A 14,093-nucleotide genomic window follows, 5' to 3' on the forward strand; every position below is an offset into this window, starting at 1 on the left:
CGCGACTCATGTATTTTTAACGTTTGCCTTTATTTTAGGTTCAGCATACACTTGGAAGACAGATTTTTATGTCACACAAACAGTATACTGTTTATTATTGTGCGTGGCTTTTAATGGCCCGTACCCGAGTCCAGTCTGATGTGTATTAAAATAAAAGACAAGCAGTAAACAACACACAGGAAAAACTATGCAAGAAAAGTATATAATACTGGTATTTTTTGTTTAATTCTGCAAAAATATTTATTAAATGTAACTCAAAAATATTGGTCTCAGCAAAACAAAATACATCTCTACAAATGGTAGCTTTCTTTCTGAAAATTAAGGACACACTGAAAATACAAAAAGAAAATGCACTACAAGATGAAGGTTGCAATTTTACAAAAATAAGATGTATATAGTTTCGAGCTTGAACTTGTAATATTACAAGAATGAAGTTGTATATATTTTTGAGGAAAATTAAAATAAAATCATGTGTTCAAGAAAAAAGTGGCTGTACCTTTGCAAAAAAAGTTGTATATTTCTCATTAAAGTTGTAATAATATGAGAATAAAGTTGTATGACTAAGAAAATAAATGATAGTTTCAAGAAAAAAAAGTATGTAAAAAAAAGTTGGCCCCATCTATACATAAAAAAGATGGATATTTTTGTACATTAATGCTGTAATCTTAAAATAAGTGATTTTTTTAGATTAAAAGTTGATGAAAACAGCATATTTTATGTATATTATCACTTTATTCTCTTAATAGTTACTAACTTACTATACAAGATTTTTTAAAAATATGTAGGCTATATTTGGACAAAATCTAGAAAAATATAACTTTTTTCTCATAAAAATAACCTCATTCTCTTAGTGTGCCATTTTTTCTTGTATTTTCAGGGTTGTCCTAATATTCCTTGAGTCATCCATACTTTAGTGCTCCTGTATGGCTAAGAATAAACAGCGATGTGTCTTTTCCATGCGTATGCTTGAGGACAAGGTCTATAAACGGCCAGCAGAGGGCGACAGAGCAGACGAGTTGTCTTATTCGTCAAAGCAGTTAAATGAAAGAGTCCAAAATCTGTGCGTTTTTGTGAGATCGTAATCATTGTCCACAAATCAATGGGGCGCGTTTGCATTTCCTCCATCCGTCTGCTGCTCCTCCCGAGTCTCCTTTTCTTCCTCTGGGGGGGTCTTTAGTTGCTCCCCCTGCGCCTCCACACAGTCCCTGTCCTTCTCACCACCATCGCCCTCGTCTTCTTTAAGAGTGACCCGGCCCGGGCACTGTAAAATGACGTCCCCGTTGGCTTCGAGCGAGTGCAGTTCACACGGTGACGGGACGCTGTCGAAGGGCGCCGCCTCCTCTCCCGCCGACCTTCTGTGTTGTCTCGTGGGCGGACGCCTCTTGAAGGACAGCCGGACTCGAGTCTGGAAGACGTGGGTGGGGAGAGGTTAGCATTACTCAACTGCAGATGGCGTGTCGGGTGTCGGGCGCAAAGCAAAACTTGATTTCGGGGGCCACTTTTGTCTCTTGCGTGTGTGTGAGATCTTCACAAATTCTCCCACCCGGAGTAACGTTAAAGACTAATAGGATTGAGGATAGCCTCGGCGGCTAATCTGAGCTGCGCGACACCTGCTGAGCCAACACGCCATGGGCACCACGTGACGTCACCGCTCGCTCTGCAAATAGCCTGACGGGCGTGTCCGTGTCAAGGTGAGAGCAGAAAATACACGTAGTAGTACACGTGTGCACTCCAAATAGACGGGGGCCATTCATTAGTTACAAAATCGAACAGCGGGAGGCCATGTTTTTGCTATCTGGGCCTTTATGGATTTACCGACTTAATCTACCACAAATTAAGATAAATAAGTAAATAAAATAAAATTAATTATATTATATAATATTATAGATAATTATAAATAAATACAAATAATAATAAAAAATACATATATATAAAAAATAAAAATATGATAAGAAATTAGAAAGATCAAAAATTGCCATTAATTTCAATTTTAAGGAAAAATGCTGAAGTCTTTTATTCAAATGATCTGTCTTTTAAAAAAAATTTAAACCGGTGACAATATGTTTTGGTGTCACCTTGTGGAAGCTGGGCAGCGAGGTCCCTTCAGGAGGACTGTCGAAGCTGATGGGGTCCTCCTGATCCTCCCCCTCCTCCTCCCCGGACAGCTGGGTGGGCTGCAGGGTGGGGGCTAGCGGCGTGGTGGCGGTGGTAGCGTCAGTGGGCGACGGCGAATCAGGTTGACGGTTCGCCTTGGGGCTCTTAGGTGACGGCAGCAAGGTGGTGGGCGACAATGCGAGGTTGGCCTATTGGGAAATGGTGGAGGAGACACTTGAGATTGTTATTGACGGTCGAATCTATACCTGCTAAAATGAAGAAATCAAAGCCCGGATGCCACTGAAAATCTTGAATTTCAATGAAAAGAAAACAAGTTATGATGTTTGGTCTTAGTGGCTGATGTTTTATAAACGAACGAACGGAACTGTTGTGACCAAAATAAATGTAAGACATATAGCAAAGTAAATTTCCAAGCTCGTAGCCCAGCGGAAAACATCCGTCCTACCTGCACCGGCGAGAAAAAGAAGAGGGAGAAGCGGCAGCCTTTTTGTCCCATGGCTGCTAGCGCGCTTGTGACAAGACTGGCGATTTAAAGCCTGGCTAGAGGCCCCGCAGGCCCCTGATCCCATTATTAGCTCGTTAATCTGAGCTCAGCGGGGACAAGTGCGCCTTCCAAACCCCCTCGCCCGCAACCCCGTCGCAAGCCTGACATAGTGTAGTGGCGGTGTTGACCAGCAGGGGGCAGCAGAGCAGTACCTGAAGTCTCTCGATGACCGAGGAGTTCTTCATCCTGATTTTAACGGGACTCACGGAGATCGTTCTATTAGTGTTCGTCTGGAAAACAAAACACAATCAGGGATTGAAATTTCCACCACTTAAATATAAAATACCTTTGAGTGTTTTTGTGACATATTAAAACATTACAGGATGACAAATTTATAATTGTAATATGAAGGAAAACTGTTAAGATTAAAAGTAAATATTGCATTGAGAAGGATAAAACGTTTAAAAAAAGAAAATAAAAGAAAACGTAATTACTGTGGAAGAAACAAACATAAAAAAAAGCTTCATTTATTTTATCATAAAATTCTCTTGTTTATCACACCCACCAGTTTATCTGGGATCCTACCACCGTTTGTGATCGAGCGATCTGAGATCGATTGTTTACGTCTCAATGCACCTCGCAGGCGACAGCGGGGAGAATTTCCTCACACAGTGCAGGGAGTCCTCGAGTTACGTCGTACGCGACCTTGACTTTACGGCGTCCGTGCCTCGTCCGTAGTTATTTAAAGTTGTGTTGTTGTTGCCTCCAGCAACGGACGTCCATCAGCCGGTCGGCTCGGTATCAGGCGCGTCATATTTCCGTGTTTATATTTGAATTAGCTCGCTCTGCCGTGAATGTCCGTGTGAAAACACAAAATATTGGTTCTTCCGGGTCCGGTCAATATGTTTTTTTTTTAATTACTGTACAAAGTATTTTGATGTAAATATCGACTTTAACGGTGAAATCCGACTTAAGTGGAAATTAGGGTTACATAGCAATAGGAATGGGACTCCGCCGTAACTTGAGGACTCCCTGTAAATCACCATCACTGTCATGATTATTTCTCCCCGTTTTCAGCCAATTCGGGGTACAACGTTTTTATATTCATGTATTTTGCGTCACACCATCAAATTTACATTTACAGGATTTTTATTGGTGTCAAATTTAACCCAAACGTTATGTAAGAGTATGTTACTCAAGTTTTAAGGCAGCCGTTCACGAAAGCCTTCGAATAACTCACATTAGATTCTTGCCCATCATCTTTCCGGATGGGAAACTTGAGCGAACATGGAGGTTTTCGTCGAAAGGGCGACTGCAAAACAAGACAGCACCATTACAATACATGTGTGTAGCTAGTGAAACTCCTAAAAAATATAGTTAACTCGTCTAACCTCATCATGCGCAGCGGGCATGGGTAGTATATGACCTTTGAACCTGCCAGCCAGCTCGGCCACTGATAGCTTGGCTGGAGAATCCTTGTTGGGCGACAACGCACACAAAATAAGAACAAACATTCAGTAACATGCAAGGGAAAAAATTAAAAAAAGAATATAAGTTGGATTTTTGTTTATTATTATTTATCATTATTATTAATTTGCTAATCAATTACGGTCTCTTTATAATATATGGAAGGGAATCATTATTTCATGCTAAATAATGTCGCTATTGATGTTCTATTTTTTCGTTCAATCAGATCTCAGCCATTTCTTGTTGCCATGTCAGTCTAATCTGCCCAAGGCCTTCAGAATTAGTAGTACTGGCCCACGTAACCAATCAGATTTCAAATTTTCCTCAAAGGGATCGATAACATCGGCATTCTTCTGGGGTCTTCTTTTGTTCACAGGAAGTAGCGTAAGACCCTCTTTCTCTCGCCATCTTCCTTCCAGCGCGCCACAGCTGTTCAAGCAGCCGCCTCCAATTCTTAGGCGAGAGCGCTCGATTCCTGCCGGCACGCACACTTCCAGGCGTAACCCATGGCAACGTACACACAAAGTATTACCCAAGTTACATACACACACATTTGAATCCCAAGCTTTATTTTGCCGTTTTTTTCCCCCTGCAGTCATGTTGTCAGCGTGACCTCAGCGCCTCCGCCCAAACGCATGACATAAGAGCGTCAGCCGCCGACGCCCTGAACCACGGGGCCAGAAAAACGCCGCGGGACCACCCACCCCCGCAAACTCTTTAACACTTTCATGACCGCTAAACACTGCTTCAGAAAATCACTGTTGGGTCTTTTTTTTTGTGTGTGTGTTAATTTTTTTTGTCAAACTGAAGAGAAAATGGACTGAAAAGTTTGAACTCCTTCCTGGCCAATAAAGTCGAATGACTTCTTCTAAAAATGCTTTGCGTATCGCCCACGTAGCCTATAAATGCTTTGAACACTTTTACGGTTGATTGATACATTCATTGTATTGCTTCAGCAGTCGTTGTTCACCAATTTTCGTTGTCAATGTTAGCATCCGATGCTCTGATTAATTAATGAATAGAATATTAACTGTTGAAAATAAGAACAGCAACAGTCGCTACCCTCTAAGGGCCCTATTTTGGCCCCCACCTGCACGGTACACCACATGCGCCAAAACTTAGACCTATTCTGAGAAAAAAAAAAAATCGCAAATTTGCCACTTCAAAAAACTCAGAAACTTACAAGAAATAAAGGCTAATGTGAGGATTCGTTGGTGGTTAATGGGACACTGTTTATAAAAGGATGGAGACGGATTCATTCTTAATCTAAACTTTACTCGTTATACACGGCAGCTAGAGCGACAACCAACTAACCAATCAGAAGCTAGCATACTTTTCAAGTGAATGACAGAGCAGCAGATTTGACACATCAACTAGCAACTTAACATTATAAAGTCACAAATTTGCCAGTTTATAAACTGGCAAATTTACGAGTTTCTTTCTCGCAAATTTGCCACTTTATAAAAGTCGCAAATGTACGAGTTTTTTTCTCTCACAAATTTGCCACTTTATAAACTCACAAATTTACGAGTTTCTTTCTCGGTAATTTGCCACTTTATAAACTCGCAAATTTGCGACTTTGTACAGTCACAAACCTGCCACTATAAAAGTTGCAAATTTACGAGTTTTTTTCCTCGCAAATTATCCACTTTGTAAAGTGGCAAATTTTCCACTTTATAAAAGTGGCAAATTCCCGATTTTTGCTCTCAGTTTATTTCCCCCACCTTCTAAAAATCTATTAATTTCTACGTGGCTCTTTTACGGCATCGTAGAAGGAAACGCAATGAAAATCGAGCCCTATTTTTGCTTCAGAAAGTTGCTCAAATCTTTGGTCAACTTAAGAAAGAAAATGAAGAGAAAATACCCGGCAAAAATTGAACTGAACTCTTTCCTGGCCAATATTGAATTGTTTGCTTGAGCAGTTGCTAGTTGGCCTAAAAATGTTTCATCAACTTATAGTCAAAATGAATATACAGCAGCTTTGAACATGTTCACGGCTGATACGCTTTTTTTTTTTTTTTGCTACCACAGACGTTGCTTGGTTCTATTTTTGCCGTCAAAAATAAGATCCATTCAGAAAGTTGCTGTCTGGTCCAATTTTTGTGGTAAGCTTTTTTAATTTTTTTTTTTTAAATGAATGACAAATCGACTGAGGCAGTGACAGGCATGTGCTGAAAATTACACAAAGAATGCTGAGCAGCTACCATTCTGTTGAAATGATTCAAAATCAATGTTGTGGTTTATTGTTCTTGCTATCGATCTGATGAACAATCCCTTCCTGAGCTGCGATGATGTCAGCTTGTTTGGAGGTGATCACAAACACACACGTTTGCTGACATACTTTTTTTGACCTGCTATCTTTCTCAGCACACGCCTCATCCTCGCCATATTTAGCAATCGGCTGCATTTATGTGGGAATTTACGCTCGACAAACTATTTCCGGGGGCAGGACAGGCCTGGGAAAAAGCCCCCGTAACAAAGCCTGGCAGTTTGGATGCCCCCCCCCCCCCCCCAGTCTTGTGTGGCCCCTGGGACCGAGGGGGGGTCTCTGGATGAGCCGGAGCACATCTGGAACATACTAAAAATCCATCCAAACGACAAAGCACGTCTATATAAGGAAACCTTGGGAAAAAGGTTGCAAGTTGGTTGCATTGTTGAGATTTTGCCAAAGATGGTCAATACGTCACAGCTACGCACATATTAGATGCTGGTGGCAAAAAAAACAAAAAAAAAAAACGTTGCAATTTAACTGTGCTTTTTGGGGCAAATTTCCTGTAATTATTCATCCAACCAGATACGAAAATTAACCATATAAAGTTAAACGTATCATATTAAATACAAGACATTTTGAGCTCTCTATTTCATGAGTATAATACCCCCACCCCCACCCCATTAAAACCCTGATTGGACACATGCATTGCACGGATAATCCATTAGAGGGCAGTATCACCCGGCTGATGGCTTTTCCAGCGTCCTTGCAAAATCCCCCCCAATTGAAAAAGTAGAGACACCAAACTTATTAAAAGTTTTAATTTTTTTCAGATTTTTTATATGTCTCTTTATTATTATTATAATATTTTTGACAGCTATAAATGTATATATTTAAAGCATTGTGACCGGATGTATCAAATATGACAAATCAAAAGTCTTATGTGGAAGTTGATTTTTGTATTAGTTTGTTAGTTCAAAAGGACCAATAAATACTTTATTTTTGACCCAAAATGGCTGCTTTAAACCAAAATGGCCGACTACCGTTTCAATTTTAGGCATGGGTTCTGGACATCTTTTTTTTTTTGTAGGTCCTTTTATGATGCCAGTGCCGTCATTATTTTTACAAGGCATGACATGAAATAGCCTCTGATTGATAAGCTTTTGTTCGTCACAAGATAAGTTCCCGGCGGGCATTTTGTTCTAGCGACGTGCGCGTGAGGTTTTCCCGTACGAGCCGACAGACGAGCACACAAAGCCGGCTATTGTCTCTGGTTGCGGCTTTTCCGAGAATCTTTAGACATCCCGTGGACATGCGAGCAGGGGGACCAAAAAATCTGAGACAAATCGCAAATTGTTTAAAAAAAAAATAAAATAAAAATGATGCCTGGCTCAAGAGCGTGTAGCCTTGTATGCTTCAAAGGGTCAAAAGGTCGACGTTTTTTGGCGAACTTAAATCACAGATCTGATATTTAACAACATTAAAATACTAATTTACTGTCACTTACACATATGGAAAGTAATGGGTAGAATACGGGTATTGGTTTACAACCAAATCTGCCATATTGGCACATACTTTTAGTGATCAAATGTAAGAATACAATTTACAACAATGATAAAATACAATAAAGTAATAAAGAGTAAATAATCTTACCATTTTGAGAGAGAGAAAAAAAAAAAGCATCCAAAAAGCATTTTGAGCTAGCATCATGCTAACCATATAGACTCATGATGTAGCTTACTAAAGCACTAAAACATGTGTGAACTGTTTTCAAAGTCGTCTCGAATTGTTCAAACACGGCCATCAAAAAATTATAATCATAGAAATTTTTACTTTGGAGGGAAAAAACCTCTCAAGCTACGTGTCTCACTTTTTTTTAGCGGATGAGCAAAATGGACGTCTCTTGAAAAATATGTGGTCACATGACCAACTTCTTCTATGGTTTTCTAAATAACGTGTGGAACTACTTGCCCCTCGGCACAAATGACCCCACCCTCCCCTATATTAGTAACCTACATGCCATTTTACCGTAATATTTTCACAAACACACCCGGAGAAATGAAACTTGTTTTTAGCAAGTGCTTTTTTTTGTCCTGACCGGCGTCCATTTTAAGAAACAAACAAATCCAACCCACAAAAGCACCACTGACAAATTTGTCTCTCTGTTTTGCCTCTCCAGTTTTTTTTGTTGACTTTTGAGCACTGATTGTCCGTATTTGAGCTCCATCCTACCAAAAAAGGCAACAGCGAGCGGCCGGTCGGCGCGTTTTGAGTCGCGGCTGCTTGAGGAAGCCGGCGATAAAGTGGAGATAACGACATTTCCTCTTGTAACAACAGCAACCTGCAGATGAACTTTTTTCAAGCCGAGTCTGCGTGTCGTCACTGGACGTCCCTCGATAGCCGCCTCTTTGGGTCTCACCTCCTCTCGGGCCTGCTTATCCACGGTTCCCACCCCGACCGACTATCTCTGAACACCACAGCGGCTTTTACGCGGAAACTCGCAAGGCGGCTCTGACTCTTTGCTGATAGCAGGCTAAGAAAACACATTACGTGTTCATTTTGAGGTAAGTTTACACAGCGACTGAGGGAAATGGAGTTCACACGGACTTGCGGAAATTGAAAAAAAAAGAAAAAAGACTGCAGTACGTATGCCCTGCCCGTAGATGGCAGTGTCCAAAATATTGAAGTAATTCTGCACGAGTCACAAATGCAACAATTATTCATGAACATCTCCCCCTTTTCACTTACTTTTATACTCTTTTCTGTAAGACCCTAAAAGCCCAGGCTAATAGGAAAGTAGTAATTGTTTAGCCTGAGTTGTTAACAAGAAGTTATGGAGAGTATTCGTCACTTTGTTTTTACAAAAATGGGAACAAATGTGAGTAAGTGAAGCTTACTATGTGCTTATATGGCCAAAATTTAAATAAACTTGATCCCAAAACACTTTAACTTGCAACATACCTCCCAAAAAATATCGAATAGATTATTTGGTCTATAAACAACAACAAAAAACAAATACAAGGCCTCAGTTATTTGTTAGCGTTCACTTTTTAAAAGTCACTCAGCAGAGGGGGAAAATTGCACAAATGTTGCAAAGTTGCTTTGTAACCTCTGCTGCTTAGCGCCTCCCTAATAAATATGAGTCCTCGAACCTTTTTAAGGGGGGGGGGCGTCAATGAATGGCAGGTTTTCTCTAACACGGCAAATGAACTGGTAGAATGCCCGAGCCGAGTCGTCAGACAGCAAAATGTTGCCACATCCTGCAAAGGCAACAGAGCGCAAAAGCAGCCCCACAAAAAAAAAAATGTTTTTTTTTTTAATGACATCATCATCATCATCAGACTTTTGGAAAAAGCAGGATGCAGGATTCTCCTTAAGAACACTTTAGCAGCGGGGAAATAATGAGACTTTCCCGACCCGGCCCTCTTCGTGCATCACAAATCCAGTCGCATGGCTCGACTGTTGTCTGGCCGTCCCATTAGTAGGAAATAGAAAGTTGATGTGGTTTGCGAGACACTTTTTTTTTTTTTTTTGAGGCAGCAGGAGGCGTTGGAGGAAAATGCGAGACAAGGCTTGTCCAGCATCACGCAGTACCGTCCTCAAACCTCGTTCTAAACCACGAAATATGCAAATGAGCTACCTACTAGCTAGTATTGCAAACCAGCAAATGGTTGTGTTTTCATCTGAATGTAAATAAAAACATAAAATAATAATCGTACTTCCGTCGAGTAGTTTGCACCTCAGCCGTACTCAACAGGACGGCCTGCGACAAGATCCATTTCTTTCTGTTCAATAGCGCTTGTCGTCCAAAAGCCACTGAATTTGCACTTTCCTCAAAAGAAAACATGCCGTTGATGGTGCAAACTATTTATGTGGCACTTTCTTAAAAAGATGACTATTGATGTTGCACGCTTGCACTATTCTGAAAAGAAAACAATCTCTTGATACTAGACTTTCCCAAAAAGAAGACAAACTGTTCATGTTGCACTTACTTAAAACGAAAACAAAATATTTATGTTGCACTTTCCTAAAAGGAAGAAAAACTATTGATGTTGTGATTTTCTAAAAAAGAAGGCAGACTACAGTATTGATGTTTCAATTTCCTAAAAAGAAAAACAAGACCATCTATTATGCATCACTTCTTTAAAAAGAAGAAAAACTGTGTTGCACTTTGCTAACGAGTAGACAAACGACTGACTTTGATCTTTCCTAAAAAATACAAATTATTTATGTTGCGCTTTCCTAAAAAGAAGACAAACCACAGATGTTGCAATTTCCAGAAAATAAACTAAACTATTGATGCCGCAACATCGTTAAAAAAAAAAGTTTAACTAATCATGTAGCACAATCTTAAAAAGAAGAAAAATAAGTGTTCTACTTTCCTAAAAAGAAGACAAATTACTACATTCATAAAAAGAAATAAGCTATATATTGTTTGTTTGTACGCGTTATTGTGTTGACTCAGCAAACCTTCCCTTTCATCTGTTACCGATGTCGTGTGTCTGTTTCCGATTACAGTCCTGGCATCCAGCCTGTAAACACAACATCTGATGTGACATCTGCCGCCAATCAAGAGCTCGTCTACAGTGCCGCCACAATACGACTTTGCCGGGTCCCAAACACATCAAATGACTTCTCGTGACGCAACATGACATAAGTAATGTACTTTAATTCTCCAGCAGTGTCAACATTATTCGCTAACTCCGAGAATCTGGTGTCACAATCAGATCCTGTTCTGGTTGGGTGGTGCTGGCCGGCCCCTCGTGACACACATGAAACACTCGGGAATAACTTTACAAAAAAAAAAAGAAAAAAAGGCTTGTTTTGCTGTTAAAGGGAGGAGGCTGCTAAAAAAGCCGTCAGGGAAATACCACAGAATAGCCAAACAAAAAAAAAAAAGGGGAAAAAAGTCAAATACTGTCCTACAGTTTAACACACCAAGTGCAGCCCCAGGAACAATATGTACTTTAAATGTACTTGATGTTAAATAAATACCTGGAGCAAGTAAGAGCTCATTTATTTATTTATTGAATCTTTCCAGGCTATAGTGGCTGGCTCGTTATTTGACTGAGCATTTACAGGCTAACATGGCTAGCTAGTTATTGTGTACAAGCAAAATTGGCTAGCTAGCTATTTGACTGAAAGTATCAAAGTGGTAAGCTTGTTTTTGGACACCGTCTACAGGTTAATGTAGCTAGCTAGTCGTTTGACATCACCCCCCCCCCCCCCCCACACACACACACACACACACTTAATATAACAATAATATACGGCATCTTTCAAAAAACCCAATATTGCTCAAGTTAAATAAATAAATAAAAATCCTGAGCATGAGCTTTGCACTGATTCTTCCTGCAGAGGAGCAACGTGACTAATTTACTAATTTAAAAATTCGCAGTTTCAATCATTAAAAATATGATATCAAAAATTCATTTTAATCTAATCTAATAAAAAAGACTAATAAACAAATACATGACAAAAAAAAAGTCATCTTTAACCTGCAAGGCTGAGCTAACATCTTAAAAATAGTTGAGATGCTAATTAATTCTGTTTACATGCTTTGGTTGAGGTTTCACTTTACACTTCACAAAAAAAAAAAAAAAAGTTAATTTCTTGCATTGTATATTCGGGTGGAAAACACATGAAAGAAAATGACATTGACAAAAATGCTTCAGTACAGAAACGTCAACGTGAGTTGTTATTACCTCCATCCTAGAGAATCTTCCTCACTTGATGGTCCCCACCTTTTTCTTCTTTCTCTTCTTTTTTGTGATTTATTTCGTGAGTGGCGTAGTTAAAAAAATAAAATAAAAATAAAAGTGCATGTGAAAAGAAGAGTGGAGGTGTGCTTTTATATCTGGACATAAATGAGCCGCATGTACGAGGACGAGGAAGAAGAGGAGGAGGAGGAAGGCGACTTTTACTCACGCTGTTTTTCTATGAACCATCAAGTCAGCCATCTTGACTAATACTACTTCCTTGAAGGCTCTTTCAAAATAAGAGAAACACAGCCACCACTTCCTTTTTAACTGACGTCCCATCGTCTGTTTTTTTTCTAAACATTTATCGCTTTAGAGGGACACCTTCAAAAAAAAAACATTTATTTATTAATTACTTTTATGTTACATTCAACTTGAAACCCACGGAGCTGTTTCTTACATCTATCTACAAAATACCGATATATTTTGTTACCATTTATAGTAAATGTAGCTGCAGTAATTTATGTTACATTACATTTCACGTTGGGGGATTAAAAAAAAACTGATGATTTTTATTGTTTCATTTATTAGTTTGTATTTATTGTTATTTACCTTAGCCATAAAACGTTCGAGGTGATACACAGCAGGAAATGTCAATCACCACTGGTCACATGACTTCATCTTGGTCACATAAAAAAAAGCCACTCGTGACAAAATGTAATCACGTGTTGTTGTTGTTGTGAGCATTTTCGTGACGGGGCCAAAAGCTGGCAAACAGGAAGTGGCTCATTCATGTGAAGACGCTGTGAGGTGCACACACATGACACATTTGCATCCACTTGAAAATGACATTTGATGTTGTTCTTGCCAAATGTGTGTCATGGGGACAACGAGTAGTATGCTGGCGCCCTCTAGGGGTGCGCTTAAGAATCATGGCTAAAGTACAGTTCAATTATTCAACACATGCACATTTGCTATTTAAGAGGAGTTTGTTTTAAAACATTACTTGAGGTATTTTTATTTATTGAACTATTTATGTGCTACAGTGGCTTGCAATAAAATGAATATTTTAGGTAAAACGTTGCAGGGAGGCGACAACTGCATTTTTACTTTAGCGCCCTCTGGTGTTCATAAGGGCAGTTGCATGTCTTCAAGGGCTGAAGGTTTTCTACCTGACTCATTGATTGACTAAGACTTATTTTTTGTCAAACTCATTTAAATAAAATTAAACCATCAAGAGGTGTTTCTAATACTTCAGTTTTAATATGATTTGATTTACCTGCCTTGTGTTTGATTCAATTAAATTTAAGTGTCTTCCAGTCAGTGTCGATCTGAGCTATAAAAGTCTACCATCTGACTGGGGTCACTGGAGGTCAAACGTTTATATTGGTGACATGTTGGAGGCGTGTGCGAAAGATTTCAAGGGAGGCGTGATGACACTTTTAGGTCACGCAAACAAACACTTGCCTGTCAATTCAGGAGGTCGTGACCTTCGCCTCGTGTGGTCGGCATGAAGGAAAGACGCACGCCAGCCTGACAGCCTGGAAACGATGAGTCACAGCACACACGCGCACTGTCTCTCCTATCTGTGTGTGTTCGTGTGTGTGTGTGCATGCGAATGTGTGGTGATTCATTGCGAAGAACAACAAGTGATATATTAGGCCTGTCCGATATCATTTAAGCCCTTCCAGCTTTTTGACTGTATATTTGAAAATATATTTTCCAATTATTTTCTGCCGCCCTTTTGCACCGGGAGCAAAAAAAAAAAAAAAAAAAAAAAAATCATGCCTGTCTTGGATTTGTCTTGAAAAGTGGAGGACTTGCTTGGAGCTGGTCGTTCGCTGACAAGCTGGCATCATTTAAGTGGCGCCCAAATGCACTTAGAGGGGCCATGACTTTGAATATGGTGATGTGGATGGGAGTCAGGGCGGCGGTAATGTAATCAGGCAGTCACATTATGTGCTGTTTCAGGCACGTACGTGTCGGGCCCAACGGGACCTCGGGGCTCAGGTGGCGCCGGCACACGCGCACGCACACACTCCAGTTACACGACTTGCTTTCTTTTGTAGGGATTTATTTTGTCGCAGAGACGTTTTATAGACGTAAAATGTCCTTTTTT

At 39.9% G+C, this 14,093-nt stretch overlaps 1 protein-coding gene across 2 annotated transcripts; it reads right to left on the reverse strand.

The window, feature by feature from the left end:
- Positions 1-11: 11 nt before the first annotated feature.
- Positions 12-12,154, reverse strand: LOC144052261 (capZ-interacting protein). 2 transcript variants are annotated; one of them, XM_077566188.1, is made up of 6 exons: positions 11,981-12,154; positions 3,991-4,074; positions 3,840-3,911; positions 2,812-2,889; positions 2,076-2,303; positions 12-1,405 (listed from the first exon to the last, which is right to left on the reverse strand). In XM_077566188.1, the coding sequence occupies exons 1-6, from the start codon at positions 11,984-11,986 to the stop codon at positions 1,097-1,099; spliced, it is 777 nt and encodes a 258-aa protein (XP_077422314.1). In that variant the 5' UTR covers positions 11,987-12,154; the 3' UTR covers positions 12-1,096. The 2 variants fall into 2 exon arrangements, with proteins under 2 accessions (XP_077422314.1, XP_077422313.1); XM_077566187.1 differs by lacking the exon at positions 11,981-12,154 and having other exon boundaries at positions 3,991-4,214.
- Between the last annotated feature and the right edge of the window lie 1,939 nt (positions 12,155-14,093).

The sequence above is a fragment of the Vanacampus margaritifer genome, chromosome 5, assembly GCF_051991255.1.
Source record: "Vanacampus margaritifer isolate UIUO_Vmar chromosome 5, RoL_Vmar_1.0, whole genome shotgun sequence".
Lineage (NCBI taxonomy): Eukaryota > Metazoa > Chordata > Actinopteri > Syngnathiformes > Syngnathidae > Vanacampus > Vanacampus margaritifer.